The sequence below is a fragment of the Crassostrea angulata genome, chromosome 2 (genome assembly GCF_025612915.1).
Source record: "Crassostrea angulata isolate pt1a10 chromosome 2, ASM2561291v2, whole genome shotgun sequence".
In the NCBI taxonomy this organism is placed as follows: domain Eukaryota; kingdom Metazoa; phylum Mollusca; class Bivalvia; order Ostreida; family Ostreidae; genus Magallana; species Magallana angulata.
In genome coordinates this window covers 19,387,383-19,409,150 of record NC_069112.1, presented here as the reverse complement: position 1 = coordinate 19,409,150, position 21,768 = coordinate 19,387,383, and the positions used below count along the sequence as shown (strand labels likewise).

Genomic DNA, 21,768 nt, shown 5'->3' with positions numbered 1-21,768 from the left:
GTTTTCAACGTTAAAAAAGCCCCCCACCCCCGCCCCCACCCCCTCCCCGAATCAATAATCAATGTTGAAAAATGAAACGCGGGCCAATTTTTAACTTGGGCTAATATTCTTTTTTACAACGACATGATCCCTATTGTTTAAGTAGTTTTAATTCAACCAAATTTAATTGATATTCCTTGTTGTTCTTATCTATAATTAACAAACCCATATATATATATATATATATATATATATATATATATATATATATATATATATATATATATATATATATATATATATATATATATATATATATTATATATATATATATATATATATATATATATATATATATATATATATATATATATATATATATATATAGAATCTTTTATCATGTTATATCATTAAAGGTTTCAAATCCATCCACTAGTGCAATTGAAAATGTGTGCAAATGTGTATCATTAGTGGTCAAGGTAGTACTTATTTCTCATTTTTTCCCCATATCATTAGAGGTTACGGTTTTTGACGGCTAATGATACAAATCTGAAATTATATCATTAGCGGACGGTTAGGTTGTTCGTTAATGATAAAATTATATCATTAGTGGTCAACATCCTGACCACTAATGCAACATTATATCATTAGTGGACGTTGTATCATTAGAGGTTGCTACAGTGATATATATAGTATATCATATACCTAGTAGTGTATCAGCCCTGATACACGTGTTATTGACTAGGTGAGACAGCAGCTGGAAGCTAGGGATGTATCGCCCTCGGGGCTGATATTTCTCTGTCTCAGCCCGTCGTCAAGGGGGTGTATATTGCCCTCAAATTTAAAATCGCTAATTCCCAAATATCTTTGCTTTAAATTAAGACTAGTTTGTTAAATAACGATAGAATAACAAATAAATAATACAAAGCATCACCTTACACGTCTGAATATTTTTATTTATTGCTGAAAGTTGATAATTAATAATTCAAATAATAGCGCCAAAGAGTGATATGTATCTAAGCAAGGAGAGGTAACCTACACAACGGTTGTTTTCAGAACAATAGCACGCTATATTTAATATCTCAACATTTAAATTATGGAGGAAATAGAGAAGGATGGAACGAGACTTAATCTTAGAAAACCAGAGATTAGACTGTAAAAATTAAGTGATTAAAGTAGTGGACGCACTTATGAACGTTCTCAAACAACTTGCTAAGTCTAACAGTATGGATTTTTATGAATGGAATCTGACAGGAAACTTACGAAATCCCAGTGAAGGAATTTGAATCATTATGACGTTGCAAAGGATGGAAGTTTCTCTCTCGATAATAGATAGTGCTTTATTTCAGACAATAGACTCTCTTCTACTATATATTTCAAACGACATATAGTTTGTCAACGAAATCCGACAACTCATACAGTTCTTAACACATATAAAAAAGAATAAAACGAACGAGTTTCGTAAATCCGAAAAATTTATAGCTTCTTCATGATAAATTATATTCCTTATTTGGAATTTGAATTTGAATAAAAGTCTTTGATTTTAGATATATGATATAAACAACATCACACTGTTGTTTTGATCTCGTCCCAAGTATCAGCTCTCTGATGATATCGGCCTGCGCCCTTCGGGCTTGGGCCGATACCAACCGCTTGGGCTGGGCCGAAATCAAAACAACAGTGTGATATCCAATATTTATTGCATGTAGCGTAATGCTTTTGTAGTACATTATTTGTAACAGAGCAGACCATTGATATTACATGCCGATCATTCCTTTAAAAGAAATAATTGTTTTTAATAAAAAAATGTAATTCAATGTATGTTTAAACACCTCACTGGTCTCCCACAACAAAAAATCTTGCATTAAATGTTTAAAAAAATCTATAAAAACCTAGATGTTTTTAAATGACTTGTTACAATTAGGATCTGTTTAATTTTTGATAATTTTTAACAAAATTCTTATAACCTACGAAACAATGCTTTCAAACGACAAGCATCCTTTGTTGACATTTGATATACCCTTGTTTTACGAAGCACGACATTATTAGGTTTTTTATAATCATATCTTTCTCAGTCGACAACACATATGCCATTTTGAATGGTGGACCACGTGTTTGATATTTTCAAGGTTTGACATTTTAATGTGAGAGAACTTTTGCATCTTTATTCTTATTGTCAGCGAGGTATAGGGGTCAAACGCTGTTGCAAACATTGTCGGTTGTCGTTTTACAAAGTTATTTAATTTTTTGACTGGTTCGAATTGCATTCTGTTGTGCCGCTTAATTACCCTTTTTTAAAATTTGATATTTGTTTTCTTTTTTAAAGAACTGTAGTCTGGTTATAGATACCGATTGACAGAAGAAAGAATGGATGCAACAAATGCTGGCAAAGAAGAAACACCTTGCAATGATTTTGACGAAACGTTAGTGTTTAAATACAGTGTTTTTAGTAAAAATCTTTTCTTCTTTTGTCTTGAATTTCTCAAAATGCATTACAAGCAGATCGTTAAGATAATTATGTTATAATAATATTTTTCATTTCAGTGCCTTCTCCTACTCTTCTAGTTTTTTATTATGTGCTTTTTCTGCAATGCACTGGGATATTAATGTTGTGTTACATGCATAAAAAGGGATAAATGAAAGCTGATTTAAAAAAAAAAGTTTATTAGGCTATATCTAAAAATTTGGTTATGCTATGTGTTAACAGATAGCCATGCTATGACCTTGAATTGTTAATATACCAAATTGGTCACTGTGATACTTATGTATACCTAGATACTGCGCAATGAATTGTGGTAATGATAACTAACAAAATGAACTCTGTGAACTTGTAGCACTGCGTACTATTCCTAAATAATGTTGTACAAAATCAGGTGCAGAATGCGGGCACAATGATGTCCAAATTGGGAGTTTATAAATAAGTTGCCATATTTGGCGATTCTGTGTCTGCATCAATAGCTCTAGTACTCTATACTGGGACATGTATCGCATGTTTTATATATATTTTCTTCGTAACCTTTTAAACCATAAACTTATGTATACATGTACTTTTATTTATGACATTTTCATATTGTACGTAAGAGATTTTTCATACTCAGGCGGGAGACTCAAAGCCTGCATCCCAACAATCTTAGTCAATTCGGGCACAGGAAAATCCAAATTAAAAATATAAAAACAAGTTATCAACAAATTGTCATATTTGGCGATCCTATGTTTGCAATAAAGGCCCTGATACTGCAAATTAGCCATGTAATGATTGTTTCATCTATTTAACCTTTGTAACCTTAAAGCAATGTATGAATGAATGTATCATGCGTAAGCGATGCACAATACCCAGGTGGGGGACTCAGAGACTCGGGACTCGGGTACTCAAAACCTTCATTCATACACTTTGATAGACAGTTCTGACGGTTTTGTTGCTTTATTTATAAATAAAATGCAACTCTGGCATTTGATCAATCAATGTTCACTCATGATCACCTTAGATGGGCCGAACTAGTCGGAATTGTCAATCATAACTAAAATGATACATTATCTCCGGTTAAATGATGTTAGATAGAATTTTATTTTGGGTTTTGATTCAGCTAATAAAGATCTGATATTTTTTTGGCTTAGAATTTTTAAGGAATTTTATTAGATGTGAAATTCGTTAATTTGATTTAGATTTATAATTTGATTTGAGATCTTGGATTTGGGCTGCTTTTAATTGGTGTTGTAATTTTTACTATACGATCGCGCTTGTTAATATACTGCTTGGTAACTAACAATTGGACTTGGTGATTCCTAAGTCTGAGCTGAGCCTCAAGTAGATCAAGAAGACGTGAAACTTACATATATATGATTTAGTTTTCCCAAAAACAAAACAAAACTAAAGAAAAACATTGAATTCGCACTTATCTCTACCAAAAATGATTTCTATTGCTTCTGTTAACATTTTAATATGTATTTACAGCATTTATTAGATGGTTAATTTCATTTACAGCTTAGATCTTGAGAAAAGATTATCAAGCAATTTTGAAGAGGTACTTAAACTAATCCAAGAATATGCATTTTGGAATAATGTTGGTGAAGGCATTGAAAAGACGTACCCAGGGATCAAAGAATTGTTAAAAGAGCGGATGAAAGATCTTGAAAAACGTGACTGTGAAATTGTAGTAGCAGGTATGGCTTTCGGTGGTATTTTAATATGAAATATCATACACAATCTTTACATAAAATAAGTTTTTAAAAATGCTATCAAATATTGTATATATCGCTCATATTGCAAACAATAAATGCAATGGTATGTTATTTTCTAAATTAATTACATTCTTGGAAAAAATTACCTTTTTAGAAAGAAAAACAGCAAAATCATTTCTTGAATAAATGTCTGAATCTTCATTTATCTTATTCAAAAATCATTTGTAAAGCCAACAAAACATTTTAAGAGGTCATGAAAAACAATTCAATAAAGGGGAATAGATATCTATATATGAAAGAGTATTAGTGTGTCATTATCAATTGATTGCTTTCACCGTCTTATTTATATTTAAGGTTAAAGCCGACATGAATTCGGTCGCTGCATTTTGTCTTCTTGTTTCTCTTAGTCATGATTCAGTATTAGATTTATGTTCAAATTTGAATCCTTTATATAAATATAACATAACAATACCTACAGAATTTGTTTTCAATTGTCGGCTAGTTTAGAGACACATTTAAACATCATGTTGTTATTTCAATGCATTCAATCAAATGACAATAAAATAGTGTATTTGACTAAAGCCAAGACTGAATCATGATCCTAGGCCCAAATCGTACAAGATGCAAAATATATGCGATAATAAACCAATTTTCATGGAAAACAACAAGCAATCGATGAAATCCGTATGGTGATAAAAAATAAGTTTAATTTAAACAATATATATTTTTCGAGTAAATTCTTACATGCATTTTCAGGAGAACTGAGTGCTGGAAAAAGCACTTTGATCAATAAACTTTTAGGACATGATGTTTTAGCTACGGGTATTTTTCAAACAACAGGACGAATCTACAGAGTCATGCATTCCGAAAAGATGAGAGTAAAAGCATATCGAAGTGGTTGTCCAGAACCCACTGAACACTCTTTTAACAATATTGAAGAATTGCACACATTGCTTCGAAATCTAGAATATAGAGATACAAACGACAACTCAATTTCTCAAGTAGATGTTCTGTTGCCATTTTTCAAAATACAGGTAAAAAATCAATCACCATTTTTTTTTTCATTGACATCAGGAAAATTTTTGTGGGCTGTTTTGTAAAGAAATATTATCAATCAATAAAACATTTAACGATTCGTGTTGAGAACAGAATGGGAACGTCACCATTGTGGACACACCTGGGATCAGTGACTCAATAGAGTATAGAACAATGCTGGAGGAATGCATTCCAAACGCTGATGCCTTCGTCATTGTCATAGATATGTGTAGAGCTGGAGGTTTACAAACAGACGAGGTATGAAAAACCTCGGATTATACGTAGTACTGTACTTTCATAATTTTTAAAAATATTTTAAACTTTTTATGCAGATCGTGTTTTAAAACACCTATACATGGTTAAGATAATATTTCGTGAAACACTTGTGTTGAAATTATCGTTTGATGTCTATTTGTTTTATCTTGGTAAAAATCGGAATTGACACCTATACATAACAGACAGCTTAAAGCATATCTCTAGATAAAAACGCCAGAAGCAATATACATATCGGCATTTTACATTGATTTACTCTAGAATATTACTTAGTATCTGTTTTTGTATTTAAAAGCAAATTTATAAAGAATTCTCTGTTGAAAGTTTCTTCTTGAAGGGGCATGGTCACGATTTTGGTCAAATTCTATTTTTCTGTTTCTATTATTTATCAAATGAAATTTGGATGCCAGTCAATGGGTTTTAAGCAAGATACAGGGCTCACAATTCTTCATCATGTAAACAAGGCTCGTGCCCTGTTTTTGTTTACATAGGTTCAATATACAAGTAAAAATCTTTTTCAAGCTGATCATTTGTCTATTTTTTTTAATTCATTTTAAGCATAAATAAACAGTTATTAACACATTCATTTGAGGTCTAAAACTGAAATTTTCACTTCAACATTCAAAATGTAAACAAAAGCTCTGTTTACATAGCGAAGAATTGTAAGATCTGTAACTCGCTTATAACTCAACAATTGTAAATCAAATTTTGGTTGCCTATTAAAAATGCCTTACTGAAGCATTGTAAACTTTAAAATAAAAAAACCCAATTTTTGACCAACATCGTCACCATGCCCTTTTAAGATATCTTTCGTTACCCTTTTTCAAGCTAATTAAGCAGTATTTTTCCTTAAAGGGACTTGGAAACGAATTGAGCTCAAAATTAAAAATTTTATTTTTCCAATCTTAATGTTTAGAATGGTTAAAGTTGGTACTTTTACTGCTGTGTCAAAATTTGAAAGTGAAATATTGAGTTTTAAGCAAGATACAGAGTTTGAAAATCTTTGTTTTGTAAACAAAGCCCAAGATTTGTTACAGTCTACATATGTGTTTTATTGGTATAAGTCTCAATCAAACGTTGCTTTTTACTGTTTATCATATTATTAATGAACACATTAAATCAGTTTACCTTGCTTGCTACGAGTCATTTGGTCAAGAAAAAAAATGGTAATTCCATCCTTTACATTATTTGTAAGCAAATATAAGACTCGAGCTGTGTTTACATAACAACGTTTTCTTACCCCTGTATCTCTCTTTTCACTTAATTTCTAACATTAAAGTTTGGTCAATCATTGAAATTGAGCAAGTAAACCATTTTATACATAAAAAAAGAAAATTTTAATCTAAAATCGTGTCCAAGTCCCCATCACTTATTATTCAATTTTAATAAACATTCCAGGTTCAAATTATGTTCATTTGATAATATGAAATAATCCTATGTTTTCTCTTTTAAAACACTATCTCTAGCTTTTCAGGTTTCAATATACGGTTAAAAATAAAAAGTCTACGTTTGCATTATAAGCCAGATGAATGTACCCGGTTGATAACGTTGAAATGTTATGCTACGTATTTCGAGTGACTTACACACACACACACACACACACACACACACACACACACACACACACACACACACATATATATATATATATATATATATATATATATATATATATATATATATATATATATATATATATATATATAACTTTCACTGAAAACATGTCAACATTCCCCATTACGAATCTCCGTAAGAAATCTTTCAATTTTGTGACATTTTTCGAGTGAAAAATTATAATGTTTCAATATACTTTGAAAAGTTTCCCTTTCATGGAATACATTTTCTTTCACAGGTCTGTGTAATTTTATGAAAAACCATGAAATTGGGTTGCATATATATTTTAGGACAGACTATAATTCAAGATACAGGTCGGTATTTGCATACATGCTGCACTTTTTTTTTCAGGTATCGTCAGTGTTTTCAACAATAGAACGTAGTGCGGCAACCAAGCAATGCTTTGACCTAAAAGATACTTTGTTTGTCAGAAACAGATGGGATGTTATTTTAGATTTTGGGAAACAGAAGCGAGATTTGTTAAAAACGAAATTAACTGATCAGATGAAGACAAAATGGCCATGGGTCAGAGAAAGCCAGATTTTTGATTTAGGTTTCGGGAAGGTCTGAATTAATTCTTCGATGTTTGATTTGTTTATCACTTAAATCCTATTTGCCAATCAATTTAATTTGATATCTGTATCTGACTATTTTTTTCTATTTTTTGGTTTGTTTTTGTTTTGGTTCATTTCCAATACGTCTAACACGGTTAGGTCCATGTTTTTAAAATAGCTTATGTTTGGTATTTCTGTGCATTTACATGTTTACCTTAATATCTATATTAATATTGTTTCACTCAAAATTTTCAGCATCAAATTAAAGTTTCATCACACTTTATATTGTTTTCAGGCATTCAGAGACGATTTCTCAGAGCACAATTCTCAATTTAAACAATTTGATGATGCGATTCATGAGTTGATAAAAAGGAAGGAAAATACAAGAATTCACACATATGCAAAGTATGTAAATTAATTCTAATATCACATTGTTTGGTTAATCTTAAACTTACATTTGGACGTTTTAAATAGATGACATTCGTTCTTTTCAGATATTTATTAGGTGTGATTTTAGAAGCTAGCAATGTACTCTCCGAGGCACTGACTGCTATTCATAAACAAATGGACGGAAAGGACTTCACGTTCCAACAATGCAAAGAATTTATTCCCAAAACTGAGGAGGCAATAAGGACTGTAAGGGTGTTTGGATGTTGCTCAGAAATACTATCATAAATAGTATCCCTAAGATATTTAAGAAAAAAGGGCTTTAAAATCTTTACATTTTTCAAAAGGAAGCGTGTCATGCAAAATAAATAGAAAGAAAAATCACATATAGAAATACATTTAATACCATCACATTAAGTTTTTTTTATACTTTAAAGAAAAACATTCAATCTCGAGATCTTACATTGTAGGTCAGAGAAACGTTACAAAAAGAAATCAACAAAACAATGGAAGAAACAGCCGAGGCCTGTTACGACTTTATGTCAACAGATGAGGGAAAAGACATGATCTTAAACTCACCAGGTCGTCCCCATATTCTACAAATAGGTCGATTTGACGTGAATTTTGAAATTAATGAGTTAGTAAGGCAATATGTAAACAATTTTTTAAGAATTTCGGATGTTTTAAAAGAGTTCAAAGGAATAAGAGGAGAAATTGTCTCTTTTTACCATAATACTTCCTTGGAGCTGTCTAAAATGGAGAATGAGTGGACTTATGATCGGGGAAGCAAGGTTTATGTTTGTGAAGCTCTTGAAACATCACCATTGTGCCTGCCAGATTTCACATGTGTTGGTGTTCCTCTTTCTTGGAACAACTTTCTGTTTCCTTTTCTTACTAATGACAAAAAACAAAACTTAATAGACGAAATGTACGACCATAATCTGTGTTTAATTCGAAGCTCGATTTGTAACCATCTTCGATCAAGCTATGGCCTTGTCATTCAGGATCTTATAGATAAAGTGACTAAAGACTTGATACCTAAACGGATAAATTACCTAAAAATGATTATGTATCAATGCCAAGGCGCTCAAGAGAAATATTTACGTAAACAGAAACTCGAAAGACTTGCATTAGATGTAAAGAGACTACAGGAAACTACAACGGAATTACAGAGATCAATTGAATATATGACACAAGTTGAAGAGGCTAACAATGGGATGTTATGACACGTATACACCAAAAAGAAGAAAAAATTATCCAACGTGTTGGATCTGAGAGCTTTTTAAAAAAAATCACAGCGTCCTTTTTTTTTTTTTTTAGTTTTTTGTTAATATGAATAGATTGGAAGCTGGATTGTTAATTGTAGGATAATTTTTAAGTAAATAGTTTTGTCTTAAACGTCAGCCAATAATTGTGTAGCTCTCGTTCCCGGGACATTGCTGTTAGACCGTGATTCACTGCGATTGGCAATAGTGTATGGTACTTGTAAGAGTGGAGTGCTGTATTCAACGGATCAGTACGTTTACGGTCAGTTTCAGGGCGCCTTCCCTGGACTATAGACCCGCATTAGATCCCTTACCCTCCCAGGGGTAGGCCTTCGTGAGGTTAGAACTCCCTTGACCACCGGGGAGTTAACTTGCTATCTTATTGACCAGCCCCCATGCAAATCTATACGACAATGACGATGTCTCCGCCAGAGTTGTTTTGACGTGTGCATGTAGAATTTCTAATTTTGGACGTGTTCATTATTACCTTCATGCTTTGAACTGTAGTATCATAAACATTTGAACTGCATTCTGTTTTCTGTGCTTTGTCACCCTCTTATCATAAAAGTAACTTCAATATGTGTCAAAGAAATAATTTGATCTTATGGTATTGAGAGGGATTAAGAAAGATTCAATTTCATAAGGGTTAACATGGAATGAACAAAACATTTGTTGACAATGTATAATTAGTTTGATTTCATAACATATATCATATGACTTGTCTTATGGTTTTTTTTCAAGCATTACAACCATAACAAAAAAATACGAAGTGGAACAATATAATATATGTTAAATTTATCATATGTAATAGAATTAAATGAAAATTTCCGTCAATAAACTGTTTTAAAAAACGTCTAAACAATCCATTTGGCGAAATACTAAATTCAAAGCAGAGAATACACGGGCTAAAAAAGATTAAGGTGAGATCAGGTGCTTAGGAGGAGCAAGCAAGTTGCTCAAAACATTGGTTTAACTTCGGCTAAAAGTTGACCATAGGTTAAGCTACTTGACCAACGTTTAACATTTGAGCAACATAGTTTAACTAAAAGGTCGAAAGTTAACCACTTGATAAGAGATTTAACTGATGGTTTAATCAAATTCCGTGTTTTGAGCAACCCGGTCCTTTTTGTTAAGGTTTTCAAATCCAGTAAATAAAACAATTAGCCAACTACTTATAAAGAGGGGGGTGTACCTATGTCGTCGACCTTAATGTGATGATTTTCTGTGATAAAGTATGATTAAAGTAACATGTAACATTCACAGTTCATGACATCCAAAAGATCACCGCAGAACTATTAAAAGCAATACAAGTACATGTACGACATTTTTGACATTAATAAATGCTTTGAAAATGAAGGGACCGGAACCTCGCAGATCAATGACATTACAGATCTTCGTAGGTTCTGTGGTGCCAAGCCTGTTACATGAGCTTTGTAAAAGAAGCAAAACCTTGTAATTTAAGTTTAACATAAAATTTGATACGTATGAGTGAGAAAAAAAGGGTCTATATTACGACATACTCATTTTTAATGGTGAGTTATGTAGACTTGACGGTCAGCGTATAACCAATCGGATTGCCTTTATCTAAATACGATTTTTTTTCTATTTGAAATTATTATTTAGTAAAAAAAAACAGTCCAAATAATTTAGATTAAAGAACATGGGCGTACAAGGCGTTGTATATCCCCCACTCAGAGCAATGAAGACGAAAGAATTTCAATTTAAGTTATAATATAAATTTTTGACTTCTATGTAATGTTTTTATTATAAATTTCATGATGGAATTCAATATAGTGCTTTCATTCTACATGTATAAACACGACATATATTAATTATGTTTCCAAATTAAGCTGCACATCTTAAATTTATCATCCAGCAATCTACATTGTAATTTGTCAACGTAGCTCACTGTGATTAGCGGAGGCTCGTTGTCCATCCTTCTCCATTGAGATTTATTATTCTTAATTCATTTGCTTTCTAGTAAAACATGTTTTACTTTTTTATTGGATTATTATAAAAAAAAAAGATATATATAATAACATTTATATAATTACAACAATTACACAATGTACATATTATGTACATACAATGTCGGATAAAAATAGCGTTAGCACAGACACGGACATGAGATCATGCTGTAATGCTTAGAAAGCATCAAATTAAACAAAGGAGATAAGTACCAAGTACATGTATTATTGTATATTATTTATTTGTCAGAGAATGCAGTTCTATATTATACATGTGCATGTACCGATGCACAGTTTTAATTATAAAGATTTTGATATGTTCATATGCCATTTCAAAATCCTAGGTAAGGGGGATTTGTCAGACTTTGTACGCTCTTGTCCTTTCCAATGTTTTGATCGATCTACATGTATTTAAAATAGAGCTCTTTGTCTAAAAATGATAAAATATTGTCTAAAAATGGTCACTACCATTCGGTTCTCTTAAACCTCATAAAACTTCATTTGTCTCACCTATAAAATCAGGCACCTGACTTTAACTTAGGTATTCTACATATACACTTCTTTATTTTAAATTCCGTGGAACTTCATGTCATGTTACAGTCGACCTTTAGTTCATATAACCTTTTTTGGGGGTAAAATGACAGCATTTTTCTATGCAGTATGAGATGCATGCACATAGTGGATTAAAACTCAAGGCGACAATTTAAACTTTATTGTTCAAAGCTTAATCAACATATTACGATTTCTGATTATACATAACATAAAATTATTTTTCAAACAATAAAGGTTTTCAAATTAACTAATTTCTGTAATTAAAATGTTCTAATTAATCTCTGAACACTGAAAGACAATGGCACATTTAAACTAGACATACATGTACTATATGTTCTCAATTACACAATTCATAAAACTGAACAAACTTTAAACTCACATTTTCTAATGGCACATTTAAAATGAATAAACAATGTACTCACATTTACAAATGGCACAATTATACTCAATAAATTCACCAGACTTTTTAAAATTCCTCCCCTCTACCTAACTTGACCCTGCATTTGTACATTTATAAATATTTTGGGTTTTTTGTACCTCATGTACCATTGATATTGTCTGAGGGAAATAAACATCCATTCGGTTTAAGAAACATATAGACTAAATTGGTTGTAATATGGCTCTTCAAGAAATTGCTGGTTTTCCCTTATTTTCCACCTTTTTGCTATTTTTGTTTTTTAGATTTTTACAAATATTAACAGTATAACAAAACAGGTCAACTAAACTTTTCTCCAACATTTATAAAGTAACTTAAACATTTGATTATATGTACATGTACTTTCAAAAAGAAGATGGGTGAATAAGGCGTGTAAAATCCCCATATGAGGATGATTAGAAACTGCAAAATTAAAATATCATTAAATCTGATATTTTTTTTTTAAAAATTATTAAAAACAATGTATATTTAACGTAAAATCGGTTTGTTACCCTTAAATATTTTAAATACTTGCAATAGGTTGATTTAAACTGGCGTATGCGTGTCAAAACCTCCAAATAGTGTCATTTTTTATAACTTCATTATCTTTTCTTTTATAGAGTGGGTTTGAGCTCCATATGTTTGTTATAGTCTTAATGAGGTTTAATGGAATTTAAACCGATTTTAATCAATAAAAATGTGGAGAGATGACCCACTATACTTTAAAAATGTCATGTTGTAGCCCAACAATTGAAAGTTTTAGAAAAATAATACAAGTCCGTGAATTTGTGGCCAACGTCTCATATAGCATTTAAACAACACACTTTGTTGTGAATGAAATGGCTCAGTGGTTAGAGCACCAGACATAAGGTAAATTATAGAACTTGAGTTTTTAGGCTGTGAGTTCAATACCACCAAGACTTAAGGGGTTTTTTTTCTTATCGTTTTTTGAAATATTTCAAACTGAATATAGTTAGAAATTGCCCTTTTGTAAACTTGTATTATAACATATAAAATATATTTAATTCAATAAAATGATAAATTTGAAGTTGTATTTTACGACTAAACCAAATGGGCAGTTATGCCATCTTATTCCCCCATCTTCTTTATTACACATAGTTTCAGTATTATGACTTCAAGAATATTTTACTTAAGGTTGCATGTATACTCAACTGTTCTCCCAAAGTCTTCAGAAAGACAATTTTAAATACATTAGATGATAAGAGCTACAAGAAATTTTGGCAACATACCAGTACATATGTATTTATATACCAAGTAAAATACAACATAAGGAAACAACCAATATTTTGCATTATGATGTACAGTAACAACTGGTGTTAATTGAAAATTTATATAACTATATATATGTTTTTAAAACATGTTTCTTTTCTACACACCAACTTCTGTTGTAAATATTTCATGAATCTCTGATCGAAAAACAAGGGAACTGCATTTAAATGAACATGTTAAATGGATTTGAAAAAATGACCAAAGATAAAAAAGTATAAATGTTCGAATTATAAATGCCATACATCTATGATGAACATATTCTATTCAATCAATAAGGAATTCAAGGTAATTCCAAACTTGCAAACTAAATACAGGAAAAAAAAACAAACTTTATACAGTAATTTTTTTCCTGAATGTAGAGTTTATATTATAGCATTTGATCAAAGAATAATTAACACTTGAAACATGTTGCTTCTTTTAAACACATCTAAAAAAAAAAAGGTTAAAAGTCAATTGTTTACAGAAAGAGTGTTCACTCTTACAAAAAAAAATGAATACCAGCAACAGACCCAATCTGTGTCTGGCTTTAAAAAGAACTTTTATCAATATCAGACAGAACAAACTCTCTCACTCACATCAAGCCTGTACTCAAAACAGTTTCCGATATGAAAATGTTATCTCATTTTCTCTCTCTCATTTCTTTCTTTCTCTCTCTCTTTCTAATATCTATACATTACTAAAAATATCTCCAATTTCAGATTCCTTGGACCCCCATCACTACATTTGAACCCAGTGAACCATCACTACTCCCATCCCTCACCCTCAGACTCTTTACACCCTATCTAACTCCCTACACTCTACCCCCCTCACCTGTTCCCAAAACTCTACCCCATGTCCGACTCCCTCCCCAGCACACTACCCCTCACCCCCTCCTTTGACCTTCTACCCCACATCCGACCCGGCCCTGAGTCGTGCCCGGATAGCCCGGGCTGACAGTGGGGTCTCCACCATGAGGAAACTGTCCTCCACACTCTTCTTACAGTATCTGTAGAACAGGTCCGCCGACTTCAACAGGATCTCATCTAGATTAATCGTCAACCTGCATCGAGAGAATTGTTTTGGTGTTTATCATTCATACTGTTGAATCAGTAGCATTAATCTGGGCATATTCACACATAGACATCATTCAATAGCATGTAAATCAATTATATTGGGGAATTATTTGAATACGTTGAGGTCAATCCTATCAAGTTTTGTCAACTTTTTCCAAGTTAATCTGAAATTTGTTTACGATAAAAAAAATACATAGTGTTTGAATATTCACTGAGGAGATAAATTCATTGGTGGATTGGGCCAATTATATCAGATTCCATGAAAATTGAGTCAACTACTAATTCAAATGATTTCATTGTATTTCAGAGAAAAAACTTGATGCCCATTTCTTCATCTCTAATCATGACCAAATTTATATTCAAATCTAATGTCATAATGGTCAGTCAACAACCCTTTGTATTTTTCATTGATTGTAATAGCAACCTTGTTTGGAACTCCTCGGTACTTACCCATTGATGACAGAGTAAACGGCCGCTGTGTCTGTACACTCCATTAGGTCCGGCCTACACTCCTGTAGCAGGGCCACACACATAAACAGGTCAAAGGTGTAGTGACACTCCACGTCTGTGGGGAGGGAGGAACGTGACACGCCCCCTAGTTTAAACAAAACAACAATCCAGTTATTTGTTTACAATTCTTCAGATTTTAAAATGAAAGTAGCATGATGAGGAATGGGACACACCCCCTAGTTGAAATAAAAAAACCACTCAAGTTCAGATTGTAAAAATGAAAGTAACATGATGAAATGCGACACACCCTCTGATGTCAGTAACAATATTACTGGAGAGAGAGGAATGGCACACCCCCTAGTTTAAACAGACCGACAATCTAGTTATTTGTTCACAATTCTTCAGTTTGTAAAATGAAAGTAGCATGATGAGGAATACACCACACCCCCTGATGATAACAACAGAACTAGGGTTTCATTATTATTCATGGGCACCAATTTTTGTGTATATTTGATGTTAACTTGATCTGTAAATCAGTGTTCTTTGAAGTCCAATATCTGATTATATATTGTTTTAATAAGACCATTTTCACAAATATATGCATCTTTGAAACTGCAAAATTAATTTTACTTAATGCACAAAAATTGGTGCCCATGAATATTATTGAAAACACAGTAACTATGTTGTATACATTGACTCTGTGAAATTTAATTTAATTTAATTTCTGACCTTGATTCTCGAATTCTTTTTTGAGTTCTTTTCGCCGAGTCTTCTCAGCCTCCATCGATGTCAACTCAAGATGGTGACTGCTCAGGATCTCAAAACATCTCAGCGACTCCATGAAGGAAAACTCTCGCTTGAAGCCGAGAAGTAGCCACCTACCAAAACACAGAAATTACAACAATCTTTCTAGTATACCATTGTTCCTGCTTTCTCCTTCACATTTTCCCCTGTTCTTTTCTCTCTTTCTCTTCTTCTATTTTACAGAAAGAAAGAGAGAGGGGGAGAGAGAGAGGGGGAGGGTGAAAGCAAGAAATAAATGAACTGTTATATTTATATTTATTCTCAGTAAAGACTAATGTCAGCCAATTTTAGATTCTAAATGGTTTCATTTTCAAAGTAAAATGAATCATTCCAAACTCTAGCTAAGTGATAAATTAAATGTAGTTTTCATACTTCATTCAAAATCAGTCTGAGAAGAAACATAGAGACTGAATAAAATAAGAAAAGAAGGGTAGAAGTAAGAAATAAATAATTTTTTTTTTAGTTAAAGTTCCTTACTTTTCTCAACTGAAAATATAGTCCACGCATCATTCCAAATCATTCAATGATAAAACAAAATATGACCGTCAAGTATTTTACCTGTGACAAAAGAGAAGGTCCCCAAGGTCATTGGCCCTCAGGTGTTCTAACAGGGAGGGGTCCATCTCTTGTAGAAGCAGCACCACCAACTCTATAGCAGACCAATCAAAAACCATGTTACAAAATAACAAATAGCATACCAATCAAAAACAATGTTAAATAATAATAGAACATAACAGACCAATAAAAAATCTGTTACATATTAATTACATACATATCAGACCAATGAAAACTCATATCACAAAATAATAACATATTTTAAGACCAATCAAAAACACTGTTATGTAATGATAACATATACCAGACCAATAAAAATCCATGTTCTAAATTATATATTATTACAAGGTTAAATAATTCATTATTTTGTCATCATGATAGCAACTGACCTATTTTGCTGACCATTCCTTCTTCGGTAAACTCATGCTGAATTTTTTGGAGATAATTCCGGAAACACCAGTAAGCCTCCACCTGAAAAATTGAAGTTAATTCCCTGTTATCTAGGCATAAGTATCATTTGATTTTTACTATTTTGTATATTGAATGGTATAAAGCTTATGTGTGCGCATTGTGAGATAATTGTTTGTGGTGGCTTCTCGGCTCAAACCAAGCCCGAAAACGATTTCCGCACGGGTATCGAGTATCCTTAGACTATGAGTAAAAGATTGAATATTTAAAAACTATGCCAATTTTTTGCAGTGTTTACATGCCGGACGCTAACAATGTAATAAGATACCTAATTATGATTAACCAATCAGAATTCAAAGAAACATCGAATGCATAGGGGCTCAAGGGTTACACACTACATGAGGTAACATACGGGGAAAAACAGAAAATGGGTAAAATAATGATTCATTCGTTTACATAAAAACAGTTATTAAAATAAAATATTTGTGGATTTAATAAACACCACTTGATCAACTGACTAATACATAATAGACTAAAAAAGACTAAGTTAAAGCTGAACACCACCATACATCCCTACAACCCCTATATAGGCTGCAGACCTTTTAACAGTTTAAAGTATATCGCTGTAGAGGTCTCACCTGTGTGGACATACACTTTGCCTCAAGGTATTACTCAGTTGCAATGAAATTATCAAGTTTTACACACTTTTTTCAAGCCAGGAAGATACTAACATCAAACAAACTGGTCAAAATATAATTTACAAACAGAATACGCACATAATAAAAATTAAATTAATAAAATCCAAAGACTACGAAAGGAATACTACATGTTTGCCATGAGTTTCAGGTGTGCAATCAGGTATAACAAAATCGAAGGGTTTACAGTAAAACGCAGAATAATGAAGTAAATTTGCCCATCCATGGGACTTCCTTATAACCGTGTTTTACTGTATATAATACCAGGTACCTGTGTGACAGTGCTTATTTATGAGTGGTGTTCAGCTTTAAACTCAGTACTTGAGCAATAACAAACCTCAGAGTCAAAGACAACTAGGAACTGAGCCAGTATGTCATTCATGCCCTGGGCGTAGCCAATCGTTGGGTGGAATGCCACAAACGTCAACAAGATGTTGCGCAATACTGTTAGACTTGGATTCATTGTGCCTCTGTAGGAAAAGGGAGGGAACCCAGGTGTTACATAGAAAACAACACAATTTTAAGTTATTGTTATTCTCCAAGTTTTATACAGAAAATAACACAGGGTTGAAAAAAAATTCTCATAATTAAAAGTTTATTTGAAGTGAATTTCATATGAAATGCATATTATATGATCTGCAGAAAAAATTAAATTAATTTGAAGAGCATTTTACACAAATTATGTTGTGAAGTGAATATGACATAATTTGGTCAATATATCTTGAAATGAACTTCGTATGAATGCTCTACACATTCATCTCGAGACCTGATCAGAGGAGATACTGAGTTGAAATATACAGATTTGCTATATTTTATATGACAAGACTGACAAGACTGACAAGACGAAAGGCAGGTAGACACATACTACTGTATACAGGGAAATAATTGCCCTTTATTTTCAGTTTTGCCCCTTTCGCCGTCATTGTCAGTGGGTGAATTTAAGACTGGGCGAACTCAAATGTCTCAAATGATCTCTCTTTAAACAAACTGCAGTGTCTAGGGGAATTCAAGATGGGGGCAAAACTGTTTGCAATTGTAGAAGGGTAAAAATTATATGGGGCAAAAAATATCCCTGCATACAGTAATTATCTGTATTAATAAATCCAGATACTGACTTGAAGTACTCTAGATCTCTGTCTGTTCGGGGAACATCCTTGTCAATGACCCGGAGGTGATTCCACAGATTTCTCACATCAATCTTCTGTCTGTTCACGTACACCTACAAATCAAACCAAATAAAACAAATGAACTGCTGTATCATGTGTACATCCTTTTTTGTATATTATAACATTTTGCAAAATGGGGAAAAACCTTTAGTCTTTTTTTTTAAATCGAGGTCTGTAAGAACTGTGTACAAAATGGAAAAAAATTGATTGTCAAGAAAATAACAGAATACACTGTGTTGCAGCGGGCAAATATTGTCAAGATACAATTGTTACAGGTAACAGTTTACAATATGTTGAATTGTTGAGATTATCTTAAAACAGATATCCTCTTAATCACATTGAAATCTCAAAGAGTACCATGCATATTTTAACTTAAAATAACCCCAATAAAACACAAGAGTTAACAGTTCACCTGAGCTTGAATCTTCATAAAGTCCATTTTCTGCTGCATCTCCGGAGACGACACATCAATGGACTGGAAATTCTTGGACAGGACTTTAAAGTCTGGAGTTTCCGCCTTCATTTTGCCATCCATCAGCATCTTCTCCATCATCTCGTACTCGGATATGTGATCTCCGGGGCTGTGATCCGGACTTCGGATAGTGTTATTCTGGTCTTCGATCTGATAGCGAGCCACAAGACCCTGCTGTAAGAGGGTGGCTCCTGGATGCGCATTTAGGACAAGCATCGTCTTCCAGCGAGACTTCATTTCATGGTACTTCATTATGTAGTCTAACAGAAGTTCTTCTCTCTCCCGCGATGTCGATGTGCACGGATAGAGTCCAAAAAGAAACTGCCAAGCCTCCTTCCGAATATCTGGTTCCACCCCACCCATGAATATACACTTCCTAAACGCATGTTCGTCGACAAGTCTGCCGTCTTTGTCAAAAAGTTTTTTGAACACTTCTGCACACAGAGGATTTCCTCTCCTTTGAACAGGAGTCGGTAAATGTTCAACATCATCATCTGGAGGTTCATGCACATTCACTGATAAAAAACTAGGTTTTTTGGCTGCATATGAGCCTAACATTTGACTCACAGGCTTGTCCTTAGAACACATGCATTCTGATTGGTCCACTTGATCATCACTGTTTTGTAAACTCGATACTGATTGGTCACATGAACATGAGGAACAAGAAGGGGTGTCTTGTTGGCTTTTGGTGAGGTCTTCTTCATTTGGCACATTGCTGTTTTGACTAGAGGTTTTATCATCATTGCATAAGTTCACAGATTTGCAGTCTTTGTCAGTCTGACTTTCTTTGCTGCCTACCACTGATGGAACAGGCTCTAATGTAGAAACTTTGGGGTCAGGTTGGAGTTTCCCTGGGGGAGGTTCTTCCGCTTTGTTGGCCATGTCAGGAAAGTCTATAAACTCAAAGGAATCGTCAGCACTGCATGGCCTATAAAACAGAATTTAAAAAAAAAATCAGATCTCTCACCTTTGGCATTGAAACTTAAACAATTCTTGAAAAAAAAAATTGCTGAGTGATATAGCTCAACAAGCACAGGGAGAAATGGACAGGGACTGTTGGTGGCCTATACCCCATACTATCTGCTTTATATTATCTTACCGTAATACAAAACAGTATTCGAAAAACAATCATATCCAAAAACCTTGGGCAGTTCAAATGTTAACCTGATGCGAATTTTTCAAATGCCTAAAGGAAGAGTGTATATAAACAAATAAATGCAGACGATAATACCAAAATGGAAAGAGGTTTGTATAATGCCGGACAAAACCAAAAATGAGACCAAGTCATGGATTGAAAAACAGCATAACTGATCGACAGAACTACCTGGGTCTAAAAACTGACCTGGACTTACCAATGCAATCCACCTCCATCCCACTAATTTTCTTTGCATGCAAAGGTCAAAATCCAAGGTTTTTACCCACTGTAGGAGTCAATCAATTATTTTGTTATTTCCAGGGGTTTGCACAACACCAAATATTAATGGTTGAGAGAAATGAAGATGGACAATAAAATGATTTGAATCTCTAGTCAGGTGCAGAACTAACTGACTTTTTATGTATGTGATATCTAAGAACTTCTTTCAATATCAGAGGCATATATGAATTTCTTCTTTCAATATCAGAGGCATATATGAATTTCTTCTTTCAATATCAGAGGCATATATGAATTTCTTCTTTCAATATCAGAGGCATATATGAATTTCTTCTTTCAATATCAGAGGCATATATGAATCTCTTCTTTCAATATCAGAGGCTTATATGAATCTCTTCTTTCAATATCAGAGGCATATACGAATCTTTATATTATCTTGTCCCCCTGGCTACTTATATATTTTAAAACAAAATCATGTTATTTTTGGATATAAAAACTTGCACCTGGCCCCAGGCTACCGGATTAGCAGTGCATTTATTCTATCAAGAGCATGGTGCACTTAACATAAAATTAACATCTGATCAGTCTACACAGATATTTCAGGGCAGAACATGTTGAAATTCCCATAAATCTGATATATTGTAATGGACAATAATTTAACATTTTCTATAATAAAAAATACGATATTTAAAAGATAAATATTAGGCCTATAAGTAAGGTTTATGCCAATATCTGTACACTGCGACGTGAATGTGATATTTCGGTACACTCAAAACTAGTAACTAATGCAGAATAAAATCAATTAAATATCCGTCTGGGTCCTGATTTAGAATAATCTTATTATAGAACACATGTGTACGCAATGGTCACGATTATGAGCTATAAAATTTGCATACAAAAGCCCATTGATCAGCTGTTTACAACGACCGAAAATGGGGCACCTGAGGCTCTCAATTCCTCTTGACAAATCTTGCGTTGTAAATACAACTTCTGCTTTCACAGTTCGGTGCTTCTTTCACCATGAAACACAATCACTCCTCGATATTACCTCTCTAAAAGATCCATCTTTTCATCGGCGAGCGGGGACTTCTACCTTCTTCTGTCATCATCCGTCATTTGAGCAGTAAATACACGACTCAATCTGATTGGACAAAAAACTATTTCGCTATTTTTCTGAAGTTTGATAAATCCTTGTGATGTGTTAAACTTTTAAAACTAGACCAATAACATTTGATTCTGATTCTTAGTAAGAACGATGTTCTATTTAAAAAAAAATTGTGTATT

General features: G+C 32.9%; 1 protein-coding gene and 1 pseudogene across 1 annotated transcript; one reads left to right on the top strand and one right to left on the bottom strand.

Annotated features, from left to right (window-relative positions):
* Positions 1-2,346: 2,346 nt before the first annotated feature.
* Positions 2,347-10,044, top strand: LOC128173988 (mitofusin-1-like; annotated as a pseudogene).
* A 2,428-nt stretch (positions 10,045-12,472) lies between these two features.
* On the bottom strand, positions 12,473-21,704 carry LOC128171192 (TBC1 domain family member 15-like). The gene is made up of 9 exons (XM_052836913.1): positions 21,533-21,704; positions 19,053-20,040; positions 18,590-18,693; positions 17,812-17,944; positions 16,761-16,842; positions 16,375-16,465; positions 15,742-15,890; positions 15,013-15,157; positions 12,473-14,549 (listed from the first exon to the last, which is right to left on the bottom strand). Exons 1-9 carry the CDS (start codon positions 21,547-21,549, stop codon positions 14,393-14,395), a joined length of 1,866 nt encoding a protein of 621 aa, XP_052692873.1. The 5' UTR covers positions 21,550-21,704; the 3' UTR covers positions 12,473-14,392.
* Positions 21,705-21,768: the final 64 nt, after the last annotated feature.